Raw genomic sequence first — 21,535 nt, 5'->3', positions numbered from 1 at the left:
CAAACAAGTATTCTTTGTAATTTGGAAGGAATTTGTCAGTTGCAAATAAATTGCTGGTTTGATAGTAACTTTTGGACCTACAGTTTGGTTTTTTTCTGTAGCTGGTGAGAAAGATGAAAGACTCTTAAAAAGAGAAATAGCATGAAGCTAATGGGAATATCTGTCATTTTCATCCCATTCACCTTCTTCAAAATATTGCAACAGGATCTTCAGAGAAACTTTGCAAACCTAAAGAGCAAATTGCTGCTTGATAACAAAAACAAAAAAAAAACCTGTAAAATTTGTGACAGTTGTGAATGTATAGCTGGGTCTTCTCAGTGTCTTCCAAAAACATGAGCATAGAAAAAGAAGCAATTTTTTTCATCTTTCTTCTTTTCCTCCTGCCTTGGAAGGAGCTTTCGTAGGATCATAGGGTCATTTGGGTTGGCAGGGGCCCATGGAGGTCCAGGCACACCCCCACCACCCCTGTTCCACTCAGGGCCAATGCAGATCAGATTCCACAGGGTCATGTCCTATCATGTTTTGGCTTTCTCCGCTACTTCTCTGGGCCTCAGCTCCAGTGTTTATCTAATATACACTTTCCAATGAAACTATTAAATAAACCAGATTTGGCACTATGTCTGGTCTTATTTTTCCAGAAAAACTGAGTGATCTTTGCATGCAGTAATTTTTCATTGGTTCTTTAAAAAGAACAGATAGAAGATTTGATAGAGAATGTTTTCAGTGGAAAGAAAGATGTGGGAATAGAGTTATAACAGAATATCCTAATATAATAGAAAGATAGGCATTTAGGGCTTGGACTTCTAACTTCAGGCCTCTGAATTGTGCCCAATCTGAATGGTCTAAGTAGGTTTTTCTAAGAACAAACATGAAATAAGTTGTTCAGCATTGCAGAAGCACTTGGATTTTCGATCTAAAGTTTCCAGAGTTACCATGATGTTACTGTTTGCCGTACTTTCTGTATGTGTGGTTTTCCTTGTTAAATGGTTTTTTTTTAGTTCTTACATGGAAGGACCCCATAAAGACATTGTCCTTTGTTCATTTGTTCCCGCCACAGTTGGTCATGCATGCTGAGCCAAATGGACACTCAGTGGGGAAAAGGAGTGTGTGACTGAGTGCTGCAAGCAGCTATGTGCAGCAGTGTGGCTTGCATTGTGTGAAAAGCTTAAATGGCACTGTGGGCATTTAAATTCACAACCCTTGTTTCTTAGCAGTTTACTTCTTTTACTTCTTTCATCCCTGAGCTGGTAACTGGGAATTAAGGGAAGGGAAAGGAATATATTGTTTGTATAGGTACCACCCCAGACATACGTTGATGTCGACCTTTGAGGTCCCCAGTACAGACCTCTTGACTAAGAGACACTTGGGTTTTTGTCATCCAGCTGCCCCACCAGCTGTGCAGGGAGGGAGAGGAGTACCATGTGTTACCAGTGGGTTTTCAGAGCAAGCAGCTGCAGTGACATACACCTCTGATTCATACACAGTGGAATTGTGCATTCCCTTTAAAAATACAGGAGTAGGAGTATTTCAGACTACAAGCCCCTTCTGCTGCCCTTCCTTGGCCACCTTATTTTAACAGCATGGTGTTCTCAGGTGTTGTTTCCCTGTGCCATAGATTCCTGTCCAGCATCTCTTACACAAAACTTTAAAATGTCCTCCAATTGCTTTTCTACTTCCTAATATTATAGCTGCTCCTGGATAGAAAAGTGTTCTGTAGGTCTGAAATTTATCCTAACTTTGTAGAGAAGCCATGAGCTTTCAATCAGGTCGGACATGCTGTGAAAATAACAGAGCACCAGCAGTGCCTATCCTGTTGGAAAAACTACATTATGAACATACTCAGTGCAAAGTTTTGTTAGTAGTTAGGCAGTTTTCCAGAAATTTATGACTTGGCCAAATTTTCCTCCCAGATGTCTTCCTGGTCTTCTTGTCTACATCTTGGAGAAATTTAAGTGAAGCAGTTTGGTTTTTGTTTTGGATTGGGTTTTGGGGTTTTGATTGGGTTTTTTGGCATGGATAATGTAAAATGTATTTTTCTTTAAATATGTGTTTGGACTGTCTCAGCTGTAACTTTCTAAAAATATTTTCTGTCTGAATCACATACCTGATACAGAAAATCTAAGCCCAAAAATTGAAGGTTGGCAAAACTATAAGTAACCGAGAACAGTCTTGTAATGGAAAATATTAGATTATTCTAATTGCTCCTGGCTCTGCCATTGAATTCTATAATAATGCATTTTATTAAATTACTTCCATCTCAGTCCTCTTCAGATGTTACTGAGATTGTAAAAAGAAAAATAACATTAGTGTGTCTGAGCTGCAGCATGAAACAGGAGGGTGAGGAATTAGTTGATGCAAGATGAATGTCCCCCTTCATTACCCCTTTAGAATTCTTACCCATGTAAAACATGCAGGTGAAAGAAAAGGTAAGTAGGGACAGAGGCTGTACAGAAAGATGAGTATTTTCTTGCTGAGGTAGTTGGAGATGACTTCTCAGTCACATGTAGGATGCATCTTTTTTTGTCCTATAAATAGAAAAGTGACACTTAATCTACATATGTGGAAGTATCCAACTTTTGCGCAAGTAAGAACTTAGAGTTAGCAAGGCATTTGCATGCCTTCTGCAGGGGCGCACTGCAGTTTCCTAATAGAGCCTTTGTAACAGAAAAATATTAGAAAAAGTTATTTATGGCAGCATTTTGTGTGAATAAAAATGACAGAAATTTTTCTATTCAGTATAAAAGGTAAAACCAGGAAAATGACAAGATTCAAAGGTTTAGATAGGTGAGTAAAGTTTTTGCTGAGTACCTAATAAAGCAAGAAGAAAATTTGAAGCCTCAGAACGAACTAAGGAGTGATACCCGTGACAGTATCAGGTTGTACCTTAAATGAGTGTATGGATTCTGTTTCCTCATAATACTGTTTTTATGTAGATACTAGCTTTTGTTACCAAAGTGTTCAAGTCAAGTTAGTTCTTTGGTAGTGTGTGCTGGGCTGTGTCTTCTATTTTTGTCTTCATTGAGGAAAAGGCAGTTGAGGATTTTTAGGCCTGTAAATAGTGCTGTTTGATGCTTTGAGTTAACATTTGAGGAGTCTGCCACATTGTATTATCGTTGCAACAGACAGCAGTTAAAAACAGCACAATTTTCAGTCATCCACGTCCTGTTGCTTTTTTTGCAGTATGTATGCTTTTTTAAACATATTTCATGCATCAGACTCAATTTCTAACTTATTCAAAATCTCTCAGAAATGTGCTGGATACATAAAACCTTATTATCTGGCTGAATACTTGTGCAGGCATGTAATTAGCTGGTATTTGCCTCACCATCTTCCAAGTGATTGGGAGGTCAGTTGCAAAATAATATAATATTCACTGAATAAATTTTCGTGTCTTTGAAATATAAGTACATGACTGTACAACCGGTGTTCTTGGATAGCTTCAATCTTGTATCGCAAAATTACTAATGGGATACTTTTATAATATATATTATGGTGGATATTGTTTGTGTTAGTATTTCTACTGCCTTTGAAGCTATAGAATCTGTTGACACAATTGTACCAAAAGTAGTTCCCATAGTTGGTTTAGATGTTGCCTTTTCTCAGACATGGCTGTTTGAGTCAAAATCTGTGCTGCCGTAGCTCTTCCGCTAACGTCAATGTAGTTCTCTGTTTGAAGTGTCTTTGATTTACGTATTTTCTGTTGTAAGCAAAGGAGGTTGAGAAATATCTGTTTCTCTTGCGTGTGTTATTTTTTTATGTTCAAGTAACATCCATACCCTGCTCTGTACTTCATGCTCACCTGCTCCCTTTTGTGGTGTGCCTGCACCTTGCTGACTGCAGTCCCCATAGACATGCTTTGAACAGACCTTCTTGTCACTGAGCTTTGTCCAAACTTTACAATGGGTTCTGCAGAGTGTGCCGCCCATGCTGCTGCTACTGTTAATGCTGTCACCAGTCCCTGAGCCAGTTTGAATCTGGCTCAGGAATATTTGTATTCACTGTGTCCAAGAAGCCAACTATATAAGCACTGTGTTAGTCACGGTGTGTAAATTTAGAAGCTCAAAACCTTAAATCTCAATTCAGGTGCAATATTTTATTATTTTTGAGCACTGTTTGTGGTAGCTGCTGTTGCATTTTCTTCGGTAGTTGTGCAGAGTTTGTCACTTCTCTCTACCGTCCTTGCGCATGAAGAAGCATTTGATTTTCTGCATCTTGATAACCGCATCCTGGTAACCTGTTTTAGGTCTTGTCTCAGTCACAGCAGGCTTAGTCCAGAAACAAAACTGTCTTATATATCTATTTGAGCTTGTTTCTTTGTCCCACTTTGAATTGCCATTCCAAAGAGATTGACCTGGCAAGGGAAACCTTTGTTGAGCAGGATGGCATTCTTTAATAAATTGATGCAGTGACTTGTCTCTCCAGGAATGAGTGCTGATGTTTGAAACAGTGTTGTTAGTTGTTTGTAAGAGTAACACAGGTGGCAGGCAATTGCAGACGTGATGAGGTTTCCATTTTGGAAGACAGGCCAGTGCCAATTTAGTTGAAGTTTGGATGATTTAACTCAGTCAAAGTAAGTGCCTGAAGGTATTCCAAGAATCCTGACTGCTTATCTTCTTATTAACAGAATAACATAACCCATTTTGGGTCTGAAAATATGATAATCACAGTATTTAAATGTAATACATGAAGGATACTTGCTAAGTTGCACAGACATTTAGAAAAACAACCTCCTTTGACTACTGCTCTTAAAAATTTGCCTGGATGAACTACTTTTGTGATAAAGAGGAGCAGAGACTTCTCAGATGGATTACTGTGGAAATCCTAATAAGAAATGTTGCAAAGTGGATATACATTATATTTTTCCCCTGGTTTTTAATCATCATGATGAATGCGGAGCTGACTTTAATAGCTTGTGTGTGTGGTATCTTGACTAAATCCTGTTGGATTTCGAATCCATTTGTGTTTTGTTAGTCACCAGGAGAGAAAAAGACTAACTTCATGCACTATGGTAGATATACCAAGGGAAATGAGACAGTGGGAAGTCAGTTCCTTTGAAATGCTTATTACCCTGATGCTTGTATATATTTTTATGTGTTCTATGGCACCATTTACATTTCTGTTTGTAAACAAAATATCTGTGCTTTGGAGGCATTAGGTCACCCAGGTGCATTCTCTCCAGACAGCAAATGCAAGTTATTCAAACAGAATAACACAGACTCAATGTTTCTAGGAAAAAACTTAATGTTGTGTCTAACCTCTCACAAAAAGGAGCTTCTTGCTGCTAGTTGGCTGCAATATGAGGGTACTTTCATTGTGGTTAGGATTTGCATCCTGCCTTGGGAAGTGAGAGGATTCATTACAGACTCTCCAGAGAAAATAGCAAAGGATTTTGTGACAAAATAGAAGATTCCTTGTATTTTGTCCAACTTAGATTTAATCCTTTTCTTTTAAGTTTACTTCTGGCATCAGTTATTTTTTGCAGTATTCAAACATTTTATCCCAATTTACTGTTTCTATTGGAAAGCTAATATTTTCCATAAAGAGGCTCATAGTTTTTCTATTAGTAGATTATCTATGATAAGAGGCATTGAGATGATCCAGATGAGAAAATAGAGCAGATTAGGCTAATTTTATTTTTTGTCTGCATAACTATAGGCTTTAGCATGGGTTATAAACTTTTTCCTTTTTCAGTGATCAACACATTTTCTCTGAAGTCTGACTGTAAGGAAGTCAGCCAAATGTGTAACCACAGTGACAATGCGATTTTGAAAGGATGTCTGTTGTCTATGTAACAGTTGTCCTCTGCAGGGGGACCAATAAAGAAAAATGCCAAAAACAAATCAGATCTTGTAGCATCTTGGTTTGGTTACAAATTAGATTTCCATAGCCAGTGTATCATTGGCAAGGGGTAGGTTTTTTATTTTAGAAAGCCAAGTAAGTTATTTTTCAGGAAATGACAGAGAGGTTCCTATGGGATTTTATGAACCATGTGTTTGGAAAAGATTGGTTTAAAGAGAGTTGAAAAAATCAGAAAACTACTTACTCTTACATGTCAGCTACTCTTTCATTCAACAGTGACAGCTCCGCAGAAGCCTCCCTCGAGCTTCCCATGTTATAAGAATTACAAAACTGTCTGACTGGGTTGCAGTATAAATTGTTTTTCTATCTCTTCCTCCAAACCCTAAGAAATATGACACCTCTAAAAGGCCATCTTCAGGAAGAATATCCCTGAATCCTATGCATGCCTTTTGTACATTAATCCTACTAACACTGCCATTTTACAGCTGGAGGAACCTCATACTGCAAAAGAATGTAGGGGAAGTGTAAGGAAATAATCCTTAACTATTTTCTATTGTTGGTGGAAAATATGAACTGCATACTGGAAAGTTCCTGAAGAGACTGTAATCTGATTTAGGTAGATACTGGTACCATTTAAACTGATAACTATTAGGGAAGAGAGAAATTTTTTAAATAAACAATTGTGAAGGTTGTAAATTGGTAAGGAGGCATTTGAATTAGGAGTCACATTCATAAGAACAAGTGATTTTTCTTACCTACACATCTTTTTATTTAGTTATTCTTTTTAGCAATGAAAGCCCAAGTTAGATTGCAGTAACATGAAATTTAACAGAAGGAGTCAGTGAAACAGCAGACTTGTTCTCTTATGTCACAGTAGAAAATCTATTTTTATATGTTAAAAGCAGTAAGGCTGTTTTCCCAGGCCAGAATGGGTCATGGAACTGCTTCACACAGGCTGGAGCTGTTGGGAATACTCTCTGGGAATCCCACAGTGAACATTTCACTTCTCTGTCATGATTTTTCTCCCTCACAAACTCTGGACAAAGCAGTGTCATAATTGGATAATACCAAGCTTTCATTTCCATAGTCAATAAAATTGTGTATTTTTTTCCTTGTGCTGTAACTTAATATTGTATATTATACTTGGGACTAAGTGCAACATCTGATTTCATATAACAGACATGACAGTGCTAAGGGTGAGGGAAGGGACTCTGAGTTTGACCCAACTTTTGAGCTGATTTAAGGTGAGATAAGCAAATCGTGTAACTGATAATGCAGTGGGTCCGAGTCTCATTGGGGCCCCTCAGTAGAAGTGAAATGTGTATTGAGCAGAGCTGTACTGCTGGAGGGCAAGGTGCAGGCACAAGGAGCACCTGCCTGGCGAGCAGGGAGGTGGAAGAAGCTGTGAGGACCAGTGCCCAAATGTCTGTGCCAGCTGAGTTGCCCCACTGCAGCTCTGGCACTCTGCCTGCTCTCACAGCCATCAGGAAAATGTTCAGCATGTGTGAGGATGATACCAGGAAATGTGGAGGACTCTTAGCTCTGTGCCTGTTCATGCTTCCTCCCAAGACTCTCGATTCCTTAGGCATTTACTCTTCCTTTGCTGCCTCTGGCAGACATTCTCATCTCTTCTTTGGGGCCCAAAGCAAAACCACATGGAGCAAACTGGTCTCATTGGGGCTATACTGCTTTCTTCTTTACTGTGCCCCAACAAGTTCCCCAGTTCTGCAGCAGAAAAGGGACTCTTTCCTTACGGGCAGACTGCAGGAGCTCATGTAAGGGCTGCTTGTGCAGAAGAGCAATTTCTGAAGAGAGGAGTCAACAGATGTGACTATAAGCAACCCACCCAAGGAACAGAAGGCCTTAAGTCTCAGTAACTTGAAATGGTGGAGATAACCAAAGTAAACACTGGGTGCTAGACAAAGAAGAACTAGAACTGGGGGGAATATGTTTGGAGAGCCAAAGGGACATTTCCTTTGCCTCATGCCTCTGTGGCCCATGTCAGCCTCCATGCCCTTGAGCTGCCCTGTGCCCGCTGCAGAGCTGATTTTTGCTGCCCTGCTTTCCAAAAGATGAAGTCAGAATAAGTTAATGTGTTTTCATTTGGGGAATAGTGAGATTCAGTTTTATCAAGGCTACTCTGAAGTTTGAGTTGGCTCTGAATACTGTCCTCGTCTCCGCCTCTGCTGTAGAAGGCATTCAGAAGTATGGAGCATTGCCATGAGGCACTGACACTCCCAAGAGGCAGAACTGCTGTTGCAGCTACATGCAGTTACCACAACCACCCAGATGCTCTTGCTGATCATGTAAAATATTGTTTTCCCCTGAAACAGTAGGATGGAAATAGGCTTAAAGTTATCTTTTGATCTGTACTGTTTTCTGCAGTCTTCTAGTCATAGTTGTTGCACAACCCTGACAGAAAATGTGCCATTGTCTGAGCGATAATGAAACACTAAACACGTGGAAATCCTATTAGTGTTTCATGGACCGTAGCTGTCATTTCATTTGCTCTGGAATTCCTTCCATATGGCCATGGCAAAGGTTTAAGGTTGAGTTTTCTTGACACTTTGAATGCATTAGCTGTTCCTCAGACAAAAGTCTGTCAAGTATACTGAAGCATCTGAAGGGATGTATTTATTTCTGTAAGTAATATATTAAATAGAATTAGGGTCAGTAAGCTTGGTCTTGAGAGATAAAAACATGACACTAGAATTTTGTGGAGTCTTCTTCCTGGTGAATGTTAGACAAATGTATCTGGTTTTTGTAAATTTATCTTTTTCTGCTTCTGTTTTTTGTATCTCCTTATTCTAAATGACACTGCCCCAATTCTCTTTTGCAACTATAATTTTTCAAAAGTATTGCAATTCACTTTTTCATGTATCAGTATGCACAATGTGTTAGGATTAATTTACCATAATAGTAAACTATATAGCCAGCATAATTTCTATGAGTGAATGTGACAGTCATCTGTGTATTTCTTGTGTAATAGAAGACCAAACTGAGATGTTATTACATTTGTTAGTTTTCATCCCTACTCATGGTCACATTTATCATTCTTGTCTGCATTTTTTTGTTAAATTGATCATTGCATGATTTTTTGAGATTAAGTTATAGGAACTGCATATTTTTGCATCAGATTACCAGATAAAATATGTCCTTTTGTATCCAGTATACATATGTGACATAGGTAAGAGCTGACGGGAGGCAGTGTCAGTGTTACCCACAATACATGACATGCACTTGTGGGCACCATGGGCAGTTTTTGTACATCTTATTAGTTCCTGTTTTCTTCCTTTTGTGCTTTCTATCTTCAAAATTCCCAGTGATACAGTACCAATTTATTGCCCGTATATAATCCAGTTTAGTTGCTATGTAGCACTGTCAAGCTTCTGCAACAAGAAGAGAAACGTGTATGTTCTTGAAAGTATCTTAGAAGGACCATTAGTTTAGAGGTTTGGTAATGATCAGAAACAGATAAATTCAGTAAAATGGCAAAAATCAGGGATGGTTGCTAACAATAAGAAAAGAAAATGGTTTCCAGGATTTGAATGTAATCCATATAATTGGAACAAAGTGAAGAGGGGAAAAAAATTATGTGTAAATTTGTTTTGTACTCAGACCTGAAAGTTTTTACTATTTTATTAACAAAGACCTTAGGAATTCTTTTTTTGAAAATTTCATCACAAATCTGGTTATGAGTTACAGTGGCAGAGCTGCAATTCTGCTAGTTTAAGAAATCAGCATTATTCATACTGATATCCAATGCAGAGATTTTTGCCCCATACATTGCTAATGTGTGTTAACGTCTGTTGGAAAAATGCTTTTAATGGCTAATGATCTTGTAGCTATGTGCAGACATCACTGATAACTATTGTGGCAGCAACCAAGAACAGTAAGATGTTTTTAGTTTCAAAGTACTCTTGGAGTTTTCTAATTGGTGTCTTAAAAATCTGTGGTCCCTTGTGTCCTAGTCAGGATGAACTGCAAATTGATCAGGGAAGTGTAATTTCTGGTATTCCAATGGCTATGGGAAAAGTATTTTGCTTGTCTAATTCAGAGATTAATTCTTGCATTTTTCATTTAAGTATCTTTCACTTATAAAAAGTCATATATCTTTTGAGAGTTATCTGTTCAAGGAACATGTACATTTTTACTAGAAAAGTAATTTCCTAGCACTGTTGCAATTTTTCCCCCATACTTCTTCCGTCTTTATTTTGGCACTTTCATCTATGTTCACCAGTTTCCTTATATTGTTTTTCTGCCAGGGCCTGCAATTGCACAGTTAAATTTGTGCGAGGTTTGCTTATAGCTATTTTGTATCCATTAAGAGATCCTATCTTTCTCTCAGCTTAATGTATTTTTTATCTTTCGCACAAAGCCATGTCATTTTATGAAACAGTGGCACAGAAACTAATTCATATGGTTTTTAATTTGCTCTTGTGAATTGTGATCCGGTAAATAGTGACGAGGCAAACCTGGAATTTATTCAGTCTGAGTTAAATCATGTAATCATACAAGTTTATAAATACAATTGTGTTATTTCTTGCATTTCTGCTTTACAAGTTACTTTGTAAATCACTTTAATATTTAGATTTAAATTAGATTAAAACATTTCTGGTTGTCCACTTATTTATCACAAATTTCTTTATATTTCCAAAGTCTAGGTGCCACAATGAGTAGATTAGAAACATCATTTGTACAGTTTTGTTTTCAGTGATACTCAACTTCAAGCATAGCAGTTGCTGTTGCTTTTGTAAATTTTAGGTGTCTTTTAAAGCTGGATCTGAGGCCTCTGGATAGTGGGGGGCAAGTTAAAGCCTTTACACTGGTGCAAGGAGTTGAGGGTGTAAGGGTGGCAGTGTCTGTATTTTGAAATAACATTACTTTTCAGGAGAAGCTATGTTTCCTTCTTTCACCTTCTGTGAAAGTAACTGTCAAATACATTGTTCAATGTCATTACATTAGCAAAAATTATGAAACTGTTATTAAAAGAGAAGGAAGAATAAATGTAGCATAGTTTTTGGTGTTCTGAAACCATTTATGTAGTTCCTTAACCCATGATGAAACACAGAACAAAATAGATACATGCTTTGAAAACAAGGTCCACATAGGGATTTATATTTCATTTCACATAATCCACTCTTCTCCTTTATGAAAAATGAGTTTTTAGATTTCAGAGGGACAGATATTTCTCTGAAGACACACGAATGAATAAAATCAAAATGGAACTTCACGTGCCAGGCTGTGATTCACAAGAAAGTTACCTGCCAAGGGAGGGGTTGTAGCTGAGGGAGGAGCCCCTTAGACTTCTCCAAATTGTTTGGCAAATCCTGTAGCCAACAGAAGTGCAAAAGTTAAAGTGGTGAGTGGGCCTTAGCTGACTGATGTGTAAGTGGGTGTTATAAAGTTCCTTGTAATTCCCAGAGATTTAAAAATCAAGTAAATACAAAACTGTTGCAACACCTTAGCTAGAGATCCATGATCACTTTTCATTTAACTGCTTTCATATTTTGTTACCTATTCTTTCTAACAAGTTATCCTTAAAACTCCTTTGTTCTTGTGCAATCCAAAACAAATTGTTCCTTGCAGAACTATTTCTTTTATGTAGTAGGTAGAATATGAAATGTAAATAATATTTTCCTCTCATTTAATTGATATGTTAAGACTTAACTAAAGAAAAATTTCTCCATTGATTTTCCTTTGCATATGATTCTCTTTACAACTCTGAACCTAAAGTTGTAGGAGTGCCTTGGATTTTTTTCATGTGAGGAGGAAAATTGTATAGCCGCTGGCTGTCCTTCCAAAGTAATCCAAATAGAAGGAGGATGGGGGGTAGGAAATCAATGCACCCAAATAAGATCATCTGCTTGTACTGTTAGGACACAGACATAGTCCTATTCAAAGATGTAGCACAGGTTATTACAGCAACCCAAATGAATTTTGGTAATGTAAATATTACTGTGGTTCTATCCATACTGCATTCAACCAAAGGTAAAAGCATTTCAGTCTGGATTAAATAAAATGCTGTCTGTTTTTAATGTTGTTTGGCTAGCCAGTGAAAACCATAGCATTTTGACCTGTTTGTAAGGCAGCTTCTAGTGGACAATAGGAAGTGTTTATCCAGTATGGTATGTCAGTGTTTGCTCTGATCAATGCTGGCTGGGCATGTTGTGACAGAAACCCCTTTTTTCTGCATTCAGGCATAAACACTGTTTGCAAATTTATTTCAAAGAACATTTTATTTGGCTAAGTTTTGGGTCTTGATGTGATCATCTGTGCTGAACATTGTTTCTCATTGTCCTGAAAATAATTATTTCCAGCATTTTCTGGGCAAATCAGAAAACAAAGAACTCCTAGATAGAACAGGCACCTTTTCTGTATTAATTCTCTGCTGATTTTGTCTTCATTTAATAGACCATATTTTCTTGAGTACCTCGAAATATTTCTCGTCACTTGCCCTCAAAACTGACCTGCTGACCTGAGAATGAAGAAAATGTCATGTTAGTGACTACTAATTAGTGGATCCAGAGAGTTGCTTCTCCTGGCCTTTCAACCTTCCACAGGCAGCAACAAAAGCTGTCACATGTATCATACAAAGAAAACAAGCATTTGCCATGTGTGCGTTTTGTTTTGTTTTTTCATAGAGCGTACATAGCACAAGTTCAATTGAGACTAGAGGTGAATTTGTAGGTTAGGAGGAAATTAGCCTAGAATATAGTGTTTGCATTTATTTCTCTATTTCCATGCATAACATAATGCATATATTGCCCAGCTCTTATTGGACATGTGTGAATGTATTAGTACACTGCATTGTAAGAAGGGAAAAGAATTAAACCCCTCCCTGTTTTCTTTTTTTCCGTCCCTACCAATTTCTCCCTGGTTTTTTTTTCTGTCCTTACCTTTATTTTTTTATTTTGATTAGTTCAAAGTGTATTGCGTCTTTCTGAAGGGAGATATTTTAATGCTTAGTTTTTAATATAATGCACATAGTCCATGCTTAAGCTGTTTTTTATATGTTTGTTGAAAGAACAGGTTAACAGAAGATTCAGCCATATTTACCGTTCATCAGTGTTGTACTTCTGCAACTCATGAGGCACATTGAGTTTTTTGGGACTACTTAGAAGAATGACTGTGGTAAAATGTGCAGTCACAGCCATGTCACTGAACTGTTTTGTGCAAGTAACATTACCCTCTTTTTTATTATTTATGATTTTCAGGTCTTTAAAATAGAAGTGCTGGTGAGTGGAAGGAAGCATTTTGTGGAGAAGAGGTATAGTGAATTCCATGCACTTCATAAGAAGGTACTGATCTTTTACTTTATAATATGTTGCTTTGTTTTGCCTCGCTGATGTTTTCCTCTCTCTTGTAATTGTGGTTTTCCTCTCTCATGTACATGGTTTATCATAAATACATCCTGTGATTCATGCCTCTGGAAATTAATTCCTAACTAAATCAATTTCTTCTTTGTTTTGTAGAAGGGAATGATGATTTCTCACATTTACTAAGTCTCTTTTTCTTTTTGATTATTGTTTACATGCTGTATGGCTAAAATACTGTCTGTAGTATGTTTTTGTCTTCTTGTAAAGTCACAAAATAAATCCCATGCCAACCACAAATAGAGTGTTTTTTTCCCAGTTAGGCAAATAATAATTTGTTAGATCTATACATTTTGTTACTAACCTGCCATATGTAAAGATGAGGAAACAACTTCTGTACTTGAGAAAACCAGATACGAAAGTGACCGAGTAAAGCATCTCAATTAATGTAACATAAAATAAATGCTAAGCTTGTCTACTGAATCATCTCAGTAACATATAGAAGGGAGCTCAGTGCTTTCAAGGGTGGTTATCCACTAATACTTCTGTAAATTGCTTTGACCATTGTTTGTTAAAGTATGAATTTTTCTCTCCAAGCTGAACTGAAAGACTTCTGTGCAGCTGAAAGGCATGTTTGTTTTTTTTTTTCTCTCTACTTTATGGAGACCAGGTGTTGTGAAGGAGAATTCTGGAGGAGCATTGCAGCCCATTACCAGCAGTGGGACTGTCCTGAAGAGCTTCAGTCCTAGGATCTGGGTCAACTAAATGTTTCTTGGTTTGTAGGTCTGAGTGGCAGTGGAGTGTGGGCACAATCAGCTACTTTGTCTGATGCTTCTTCCCTTCATTGTGGAAGAGCTTCCTCTGCAAACAACAGAGATCAGCATGGGTATTTACAGCCCCTGCCAGTGCAACTTCAGAGGAGTTTTCTTCCACTATTACGTTTGCTGGTGGTCCTGAATTAGCTCAGGAAAGAAGCATTAACCTGAGGATGATTTTGCCAGGCTTGTAAGGTGTATAAGTTTAAGCAAACTTGTCTGAGCAAAGGGCAACTATTGACCCATCAAAATCTAAAGGCAAGACCCATTTGTTTTGCTGCACCATAATTAAGCTGTGCTAGTGCTTCTTGACTATTTGCTTCTTGCCTCAGTAGTGGTGTCATCTGCCATTTATTAATATACTCATTTCCTTGTTTATTGTTTTACTAGAGATATGTCTCAGATATTGTCATTCTTGTGTTCCTATTAAATGTGAAACCAAATAAGCAACAGTGTCAGAAACAGTAAAATAGCTCATTCACCCACCACTAAGCTTTGTGATATATGAGTGCTTTGTTTTACAGATGAAAATAATTCTGCAGTTGAAGGTAAAGCAGATGAATAGAGTTTATACAGTGAAATAGGCTAGGGCACATTAAGGGGCAAAAATCAGGATTTATATCCTTAAAATGTGCCCTCTCCAAGTAGGCAGTATTGTTAGAATAGTATAGTACTGTATAATGTAATGTAGTACAGAATTAGAATTAGAAATATGATTGAATATTTTCAGTTGGAAAAGATGTACAGTTATATAGTTGAACTGCCTAAGCAATGCAGGGATGACCAGAAATTACAGCATTATATTAAGGGCATTGTTCAAATGTCCCTGACAGGCTTGGGACATCCACCACCTCTTAAGGATCTTCTTTCAGTATTTGATCATTCTCTTGGTGAAGAGGTGTTCACTCTGAACCTCGCCTGGCACAGCTATGAGCCATTCCCACATGTCCTGTTACTGAATCCCAGGGAGAAATGCTGAGCACCTCCAGCTCCACTTCCCCTCCTCAGGAAGTAATGACATCATCCCTCATCATACTTTTCTCCAAACTAAGCAAACTCAGTATCCTCAGTCACTTGGCATCTATCTGCTGAGCACCTACAGGTGGGTCCTTTGCAAGCAGAGGAGAAGAAAAGCCAACACCAATGCTGGATATGGAAAAGGGAGAAGAAAGCCTGTGGTTGTGGGCAGAAGCCTTTTCTAGGCTGCTCACCATCTGGGCAGCTGTGCAGCTGTTCCTTCACAGGGGCAGGACTTTTTGATTCCCCTTCTTGGGCTCCTGCTATGGCAGGGTATGACTCTGGAGACCAGCACCAAATTGTGACTCCAGGCAAGAGGAGAGATTTGGATGCCGCCATAGAAAGGCTGCCCCAGGCGTTGCAGGCTGGTAGGAGAGCAGAGCCCAGGGACATGGAGCAGAAGGTACAGAGAAGAGGAAACAGGCCTGGGATGATGAGCAGTGGGTCATGGGTTGGATCTGGAGACCCCGATCTGGGAACAGGATCAGCTGGGCAGTGCTTGCATGTAGAGGAGCAATGATACAGTACCTGACACAAGTAGAAGGAGCCATTAGGATTAACATTCCATCCTACCTGGCAAAAAAGCAAAAAAGAGCGAGGACAGAATCTATACTGTTAATAACACTGAGACTTTCCCCGTAGATTGTGCATTTATTTTATTTCAAGAGTTTGGGCTGGGAGCTGTTAAGGGCTGACACATACCACTAGTCCTGTTTTAGCCATGTTCCAAGGCGCCTTCCAACATCACTGATATGGTGCTGGCTCTTGTTTGCTGGAGAGGCCTTGGGGGTCTCTTTCCCTTCTCTTTAGGAGTTGCAGTGACCCTTCATGGGAGCCATTGGAAGTGGCAGCCCTGGGCACAGCCTTCCCTGACTCAGCCAGGAGCCCTTCTTGCTCTGTAGAATGGCAATGGGAGCCAAGGGGTGCCTGCCAGGATCCCCACCAGCAGCAGTGGAGGAGGTGGCCCTTCTACTGCTGCATTGCCCAGCAGCACACGCGCACACACACACACACACACTGCTGCACGAATGTCACTATGCAGTTTTGGAGGGACACCCCCAGCATCCAGCCCAGCAGCTCTGCATTCATCCTGTGTTTGGTTGGGATGGTTGGGGTGGTGTCTTCCACCATGGCTCATCCAACACTGTTGCCAAATATCTCCATCCCATGATGGATCCGTGGTTGCAGTGTCTGCAGGAACATACCATGGTTCTGAAAGCAGTTCAATGAGCGCATGGAGGCTGGTTGCCACCCACAGGACACCTGAGCACTCCTTCTTGAAGGCCACCTTTGTGGTGCTCCAGGATGATGGATGTCCCAGAGCCACACCCACCTGGTGGTGACTCATGTCATAGGGGGTGTGGTGACATGCTCTAAGCAGTCATCATCCGCTGAAATGATTGCAAGACTGACAGTATCCTCCTCTTGCAGAGGGAGTACTTGGGCTTGTCCTTGCCCATCGCAGGATGGACATAAAGCAGAACTGGTGGAGGGTCCACATCACATAACTGGCATTCTCCATCTAGCCAGAGAGATGGGACAGCTGGTCTAACTTCACTGTAATTTCTGGAGCTGCACAATTACTCCACGTAAAAGCTGTGGATGACCGCAGTCTCACTTAGATTTGTCTTCTTGTACACCATTTTCACTGTAATAACTCCTTTTGCAGAGATTCTTATAGAACCAGAAAAAACATAAATGATGCCCCCTTTCTCTCTCTGCAGAAATAGCAGCAAATAAACAAATCTGAAAACCAGATATTCTAACCAGGCACTTTGCATCACATTTCACTTTGTTTTGTTTTCTTATTCACTTGCTATTTCTGTTACTCTGCAAAGGAATAGAGACTTTTTCTTATTTGTTCCCTGCACAGATGCAAAACATAGATCATATTTTTGCAACAATATACGTTTCCAGTAAGTCTTACTTTTTGAAGTTGTAAAATTTTGGTTAGTATTGTTGAACAGCTCATACTCTGAACCTTAGTGCTTTCAGTGTTACAAAAATGCTAGAGAAAGTATTTGCATCAGTTTGCTATCAGCATGCCAATATGGTCTTTATTCTCCTCTCTTCCCCTTTAATTTGAAATGTATGTTTCGTTCTAAATTCCTGCGAGTACATGGCAATTGGAAAGGTGTCTTTAGACTTGCTGCATATTCTAGGTGCCCTTAATGTAGGAGAGGTCTGTAGATAGGAGAAACAAAGTTTCTGTAGAGAACGCCTGTGGTAGAAAATGGATGTAGAGGCTGATGAGGAGATTGTGCCTTTTGCTGGAGAACCATGTGCCTCACTGGCATTGTGGGGAGGAAGGAAGGCTGTTGCTCTTAGAAGACATTATTCATTCATCAGAATGCCAATCAATGTTTTGATTAATGATATTTTTTAAACAAAGCTGTTTCCAAGAACGCATCTGGATTTCTGTTTTGGGTTCAGTCTTTCATAGATTCCAGTTGTATAAGAAAGTAAAGCCCCACTTCCTGTGTAATCTGGCTGTAGTGGAAAAGGTTTAAAATATTTTCAAGACTCCCATGTTACACCAGGAGTACAATTTATACTTTTCGCAGAAACGACCCACAGATGTTGGCTTCTATGAAATAGCTGGCATAGACCATTATGCTTTGCCTTGATTATGAACAACATACCTTGCCTGTCAGGCTATGCACCATACCCATTACAGTATTATATATGTCTGAACAGAAGTTTTATTATTCTCATTTGGAAAGCTTTTTAGCAAGAATTAAATTATTTCTAGGTGTATAACATAGTTTAAAATACAACCATTTGTTCATATTTATCCCCAAATATCTTTTTATAATTCTTTCCCCATATGTTAATAAATATTGGTAGTTCTTTTTAAATATAATTATCCTAGAAGGTCACAATGTTAAAACTATTGCAGTGAAATTTGCAAAAATCTGAAGTGTAAAACATCCTTTTTGTGCAAGCTGTCTATAATTTTAGAATATCTAGTGTATACTCTACATCATATTGTCTTTTCATAATTGGGCAAATAACCCTTTACTTGATCATGTTCATCATCTTTAGGTCTTTCAGAAAATAGAGACTACAGCATGTCAATAGGCATTAGGTCAGTGTTACAGACAGGAAGGTACTGTGGGCAGTAATAGTCCTCAGAGAAATGTGTTTTGTTTTGTGTTGGAACAAGTCTGAAGCAAGACAGCTAATGCATACATAGTTTTGCTTAATATTCCTTGACATTGTTATAATTATTTATAGCAATATATATGACTGGATTATTGTAAGCATAAGAAAATGGGCTTTTAGTATATCTTTTGTATATCTGTGTAATGTTGGCTTTATACTTACAACCAGTATCTATGCCAGCACATTAAATAGTTGGGATTTGAATGTTTTATATGTAACAGGGCCACAGAGCACCAGGGGATTGTTAATCACCAGCTGAGTTACCAGCCACAGAGTATTTATCTTGTAAGCAGCTAAGTCTTGGTGGACGCTTGTATAGTTTCAGATTTGTCTGCACTCATCTGGCATGTTCTTCTCATTTGTTGCTTGCTTGCAGGTGCTGTCATAGTTCACAACAGCAGTGACTGTAGTTTCTTCAACATCCCCAATCAATTTAGAAGGAAAAACGGGGGGTTGTATTCTGTTTTTAAGATCAGTTAGTAAACGTAGCTGGGTTTGGAGTTTTATTTTCAAGTTGTTTTTCTCACTTCACATTTAATTGTAATTTAGCACTGTTTAGAAATAAGGAAGTTGCAAAATGTTTCCAGAGCAATTGAGATTTCCCAGCTGCAGCTTCGATACTTGTGATTGCAGAGATGTTGATACGTTGCCACTGCTTTTTCCTATAGTGACATCCCAGCAAGCTAAAAGATGAAATGTAAATTCTCAGTCTCCCATGGGTATGCATGTCAAAGTCAATTTTGAGTTTCTTTCCTTGCAGTCTTTGCTACAGATTTACTCAGAGGCAGTATTCAACAGAAAGAATGCCACCTTCTATTAAAATGCAACAGAGTCTATTTTGCTCTGTAGTTTTGAGTAAAACATTAATATTTTTTGATTTTAAAAAAATGTGTTGCTCCAGCAAGGGGACTTTTAGTGTTGTCAGGTTGCATGTTTTTGTCTTTGTATATACTATCATATGTATACATATATAAATATATATATGTGTGTGTGTGTGTGTGTGTTTGTGTGTGTATAGATCTATATATATACATGTTATGTATAGATCTATGTAGATACATGTGTAAGGTTTCCTGTGGGAATCTTTAGAGGAATAGTTATGGAGCTGTCTTTGAAATATAATCAGGGACAATCTTGCAGTTTCTCTGTGTAAGATATTAAACACAGACTGTCAGTCTCTTGGTATACTTTGAGAGCATCAATATTTTTCTCTCTTGATTGCCAACTCTCTAGAGAAATGGTTTGCATGCCTCCTTGTACTTTTCACACCTGTTTATAATTGCCTAAGTCTCGAACTAAAAGCCATTATCGTGTGTTCACTGCACTTAGCAAGGCAATTTCTGGTTATGTTATGGTAATGTTGTGAGGTATTGTCCCAGGTAGACTAATGGGAAAATCTAATTTCAAATATTCTCATGTAGTGGTTGCCATTTCATTATTAGTCACAAAAAATTGTTAGTAGGGTTCCTCTTTACTATCCAGGGCAACTGGAAGTGAAGATTTTTAACCGCATTCTGTAGGTATGACAGCTGTTATTATTTCAGGGAGATGATTGTAAGTAACTTCATTTCCATGCTGTTGTCCTTAATACATAGGTTTTTATGCTCTTTTTTTTTTTCTTTTTCTTTCTTTCTCTTTCTTTCTCGCAGCTCAAGAAGTTCATAAGAACACCAGAGATCCCTTCAAAGCACGTGAGAAACTGGGTCCCCAAAGTCCTGGAGCAGCGACGACAAGGCTTGGAGTTGTACTTGCAGGTGTGTCTCCTTGCAGCCTGCTGAGAGTAAAAGCAGCATCCATTTCCACAGCATTAGAAAGTAGGAAGTGTGGCATGTTACTGATAGGCAGTTTTAGAAGTGGGAAGTAATCTGTATACTTACCAGCAGCAGTGATTTCTGTTCACTTAGCAGAACTACAAGCTAGAAATCCAGACTGTTTTGCTTTTTTTTTCCTGATTTTTCCAAAGGCTGCTCATTGACTTTGGTGAACCTTAATTTTCTTCTGCCTAAAATGGGGAAAATAATGTTATTCTTTCCAAAGTTGTTCTGTCTATACCAATCAAAAATGTTGCAGAAAAACTATGAGGCTTTAGTTAGCTCACCTCTATTTTGACAGACTAGGGAAGCATCAGCTCATTAAATTCATATCACTCTGCTGTACATGCCTGTATATGAATTGTTCCTCTAGGTGAAATAGGCACCTGTCATCTCATATTAATCTCAGTTGGTTTGGACATTTGCTTTAAGTCTTACGATCTACCTAGATGGGTCATGATTTTGATAAAGACAATAAAAGGAGTCTTCAGGAATTATGCAATTGTATAGACGTCTAAATATATCAGGAGTAAATCCATTCATTTTTAATACCTGGAATTTCTGTTGTCACCGTGATTGCTTTAAAAAATGTCCTGCGGTGTACGTTCACAGCTGTTTCTCTGGTGGCAAAGCTAGATGAAGGTATTCCTCTAAACATGTTCCCAGTTCACTGCACTTTCAGCTACAGTAATCCAAGTGCTGTTTTACTGAAGGGGTTGATAGAAATAATGTGTCAAAACATAATTGTTTTGGGATGAAGGCAAGAATAAGAGTCTTCTATTTTTACTCACACTGGCCTCTTTACTCACACTGTTTTTTCTGGTTTCCATACAACTTTCTTTTGGACATAATCACTACCAAGGCACATGTACCAGTTAGTCTTAAGCAGATGATTTCATTAAAAAGGTAGAGAGGTAATCAGGTTATTATTTTTAATTGCTGATAAACTGTAAAAGAACATCTCCCCCTACTGGAAGAGTTAGTCAATTCTTGTTCTTTTGCAGTCTTGCCCGTTGAATTAACTCTTCCTCTATTCTATTGCTGTTGGCTGTCATAGGAACATGCAGTGGTTTAGGTTGGAAGGGACTGCTGGGCATCATTTGTTTAAAAACATGACAAGCCTCTAAGTTATATGCATACCAATGTGCATACTAATTTAAACAAGAAGAAAAGTTGTTAATGCTTTTGTCACAGTAATTAATTTCTGTGCCCACTAGTAGAACGCAGAATTAATCATCAGTGAAATTTTAACATTTAAGATAATTAGAGCCTGGTTCTAGACAATAAAAATTTCGTAGTTAGGCACTTCAGTTATGAGACATCTTTTAATAGTTCTAAGCATTTGCCAAAGCACAGTGTAGAAATATATTACAATTTCAGAAAATGTGATCAGTTTTTTATTTAACACCATTTATGTAAAATATTGCAAACATGTTTTCAGGTGGTACTACTGACGGTTTATCTGTAGGAGTTGTTTGGCTACTACTGTCACTAGGCAGTGGTGGTGCTTTTAGCCAGACATTTGTGCAGCAGATAAACTTTTACGAAGACATGCCAGTCATTAATTGTTTTGTATAAAGCCAGCCAGAACCATATGCAAATACTGAGCTAT

The 21,535-nt window shown here is 38.4% G+C and overlaps 1 protein-coding gene across 2 annotated transcripts in view; it reads left to right on the top strand.

Annotated features, from left to right (window-relative positions):
• The window catches only part of SNX24 (sorting nexin 24), an 87,233-nt gene that overhangs the window by 31,046 nt on the left and 34,652 nt on the right, over positions 1-21,535 (top strand). For both annotated transcript variants that reach the window (XM_074532254.1, XM_074532255.1), the window contains 2 exons: positions 13,017-13,100; positions 19,762-19,866. In XM_074532254.1, coding sequence (XP_074388355.1) covers positions 13,017-13,100; positions 19,762-19,866 — 189 coding nt within the window. The remainder of the gene's footprint in view (positions 1-13,016; positions 13,101-19,761; positions 19,867-21,535) is intronic.

The sequence above is a fragment of the Zonotrichia albicollis genome, chromosome Z (assembly GCF_047830755.1).
Source record: "Zonotrichia albicollis isolate bZonAlb1 chromosome Z, bZonAlb1.hap1, whole genome shotgun sequence".
NCBI classification, from domain to species: Eukaryota; Metazoa; Chordata; class Aves; order Passeriformes; family Passerellidae; genus Zonotrichia; species Zonotrichia albicollis.
This window is presented reverse-complemented; position numbering and strand designations above follow the sequence as displayed.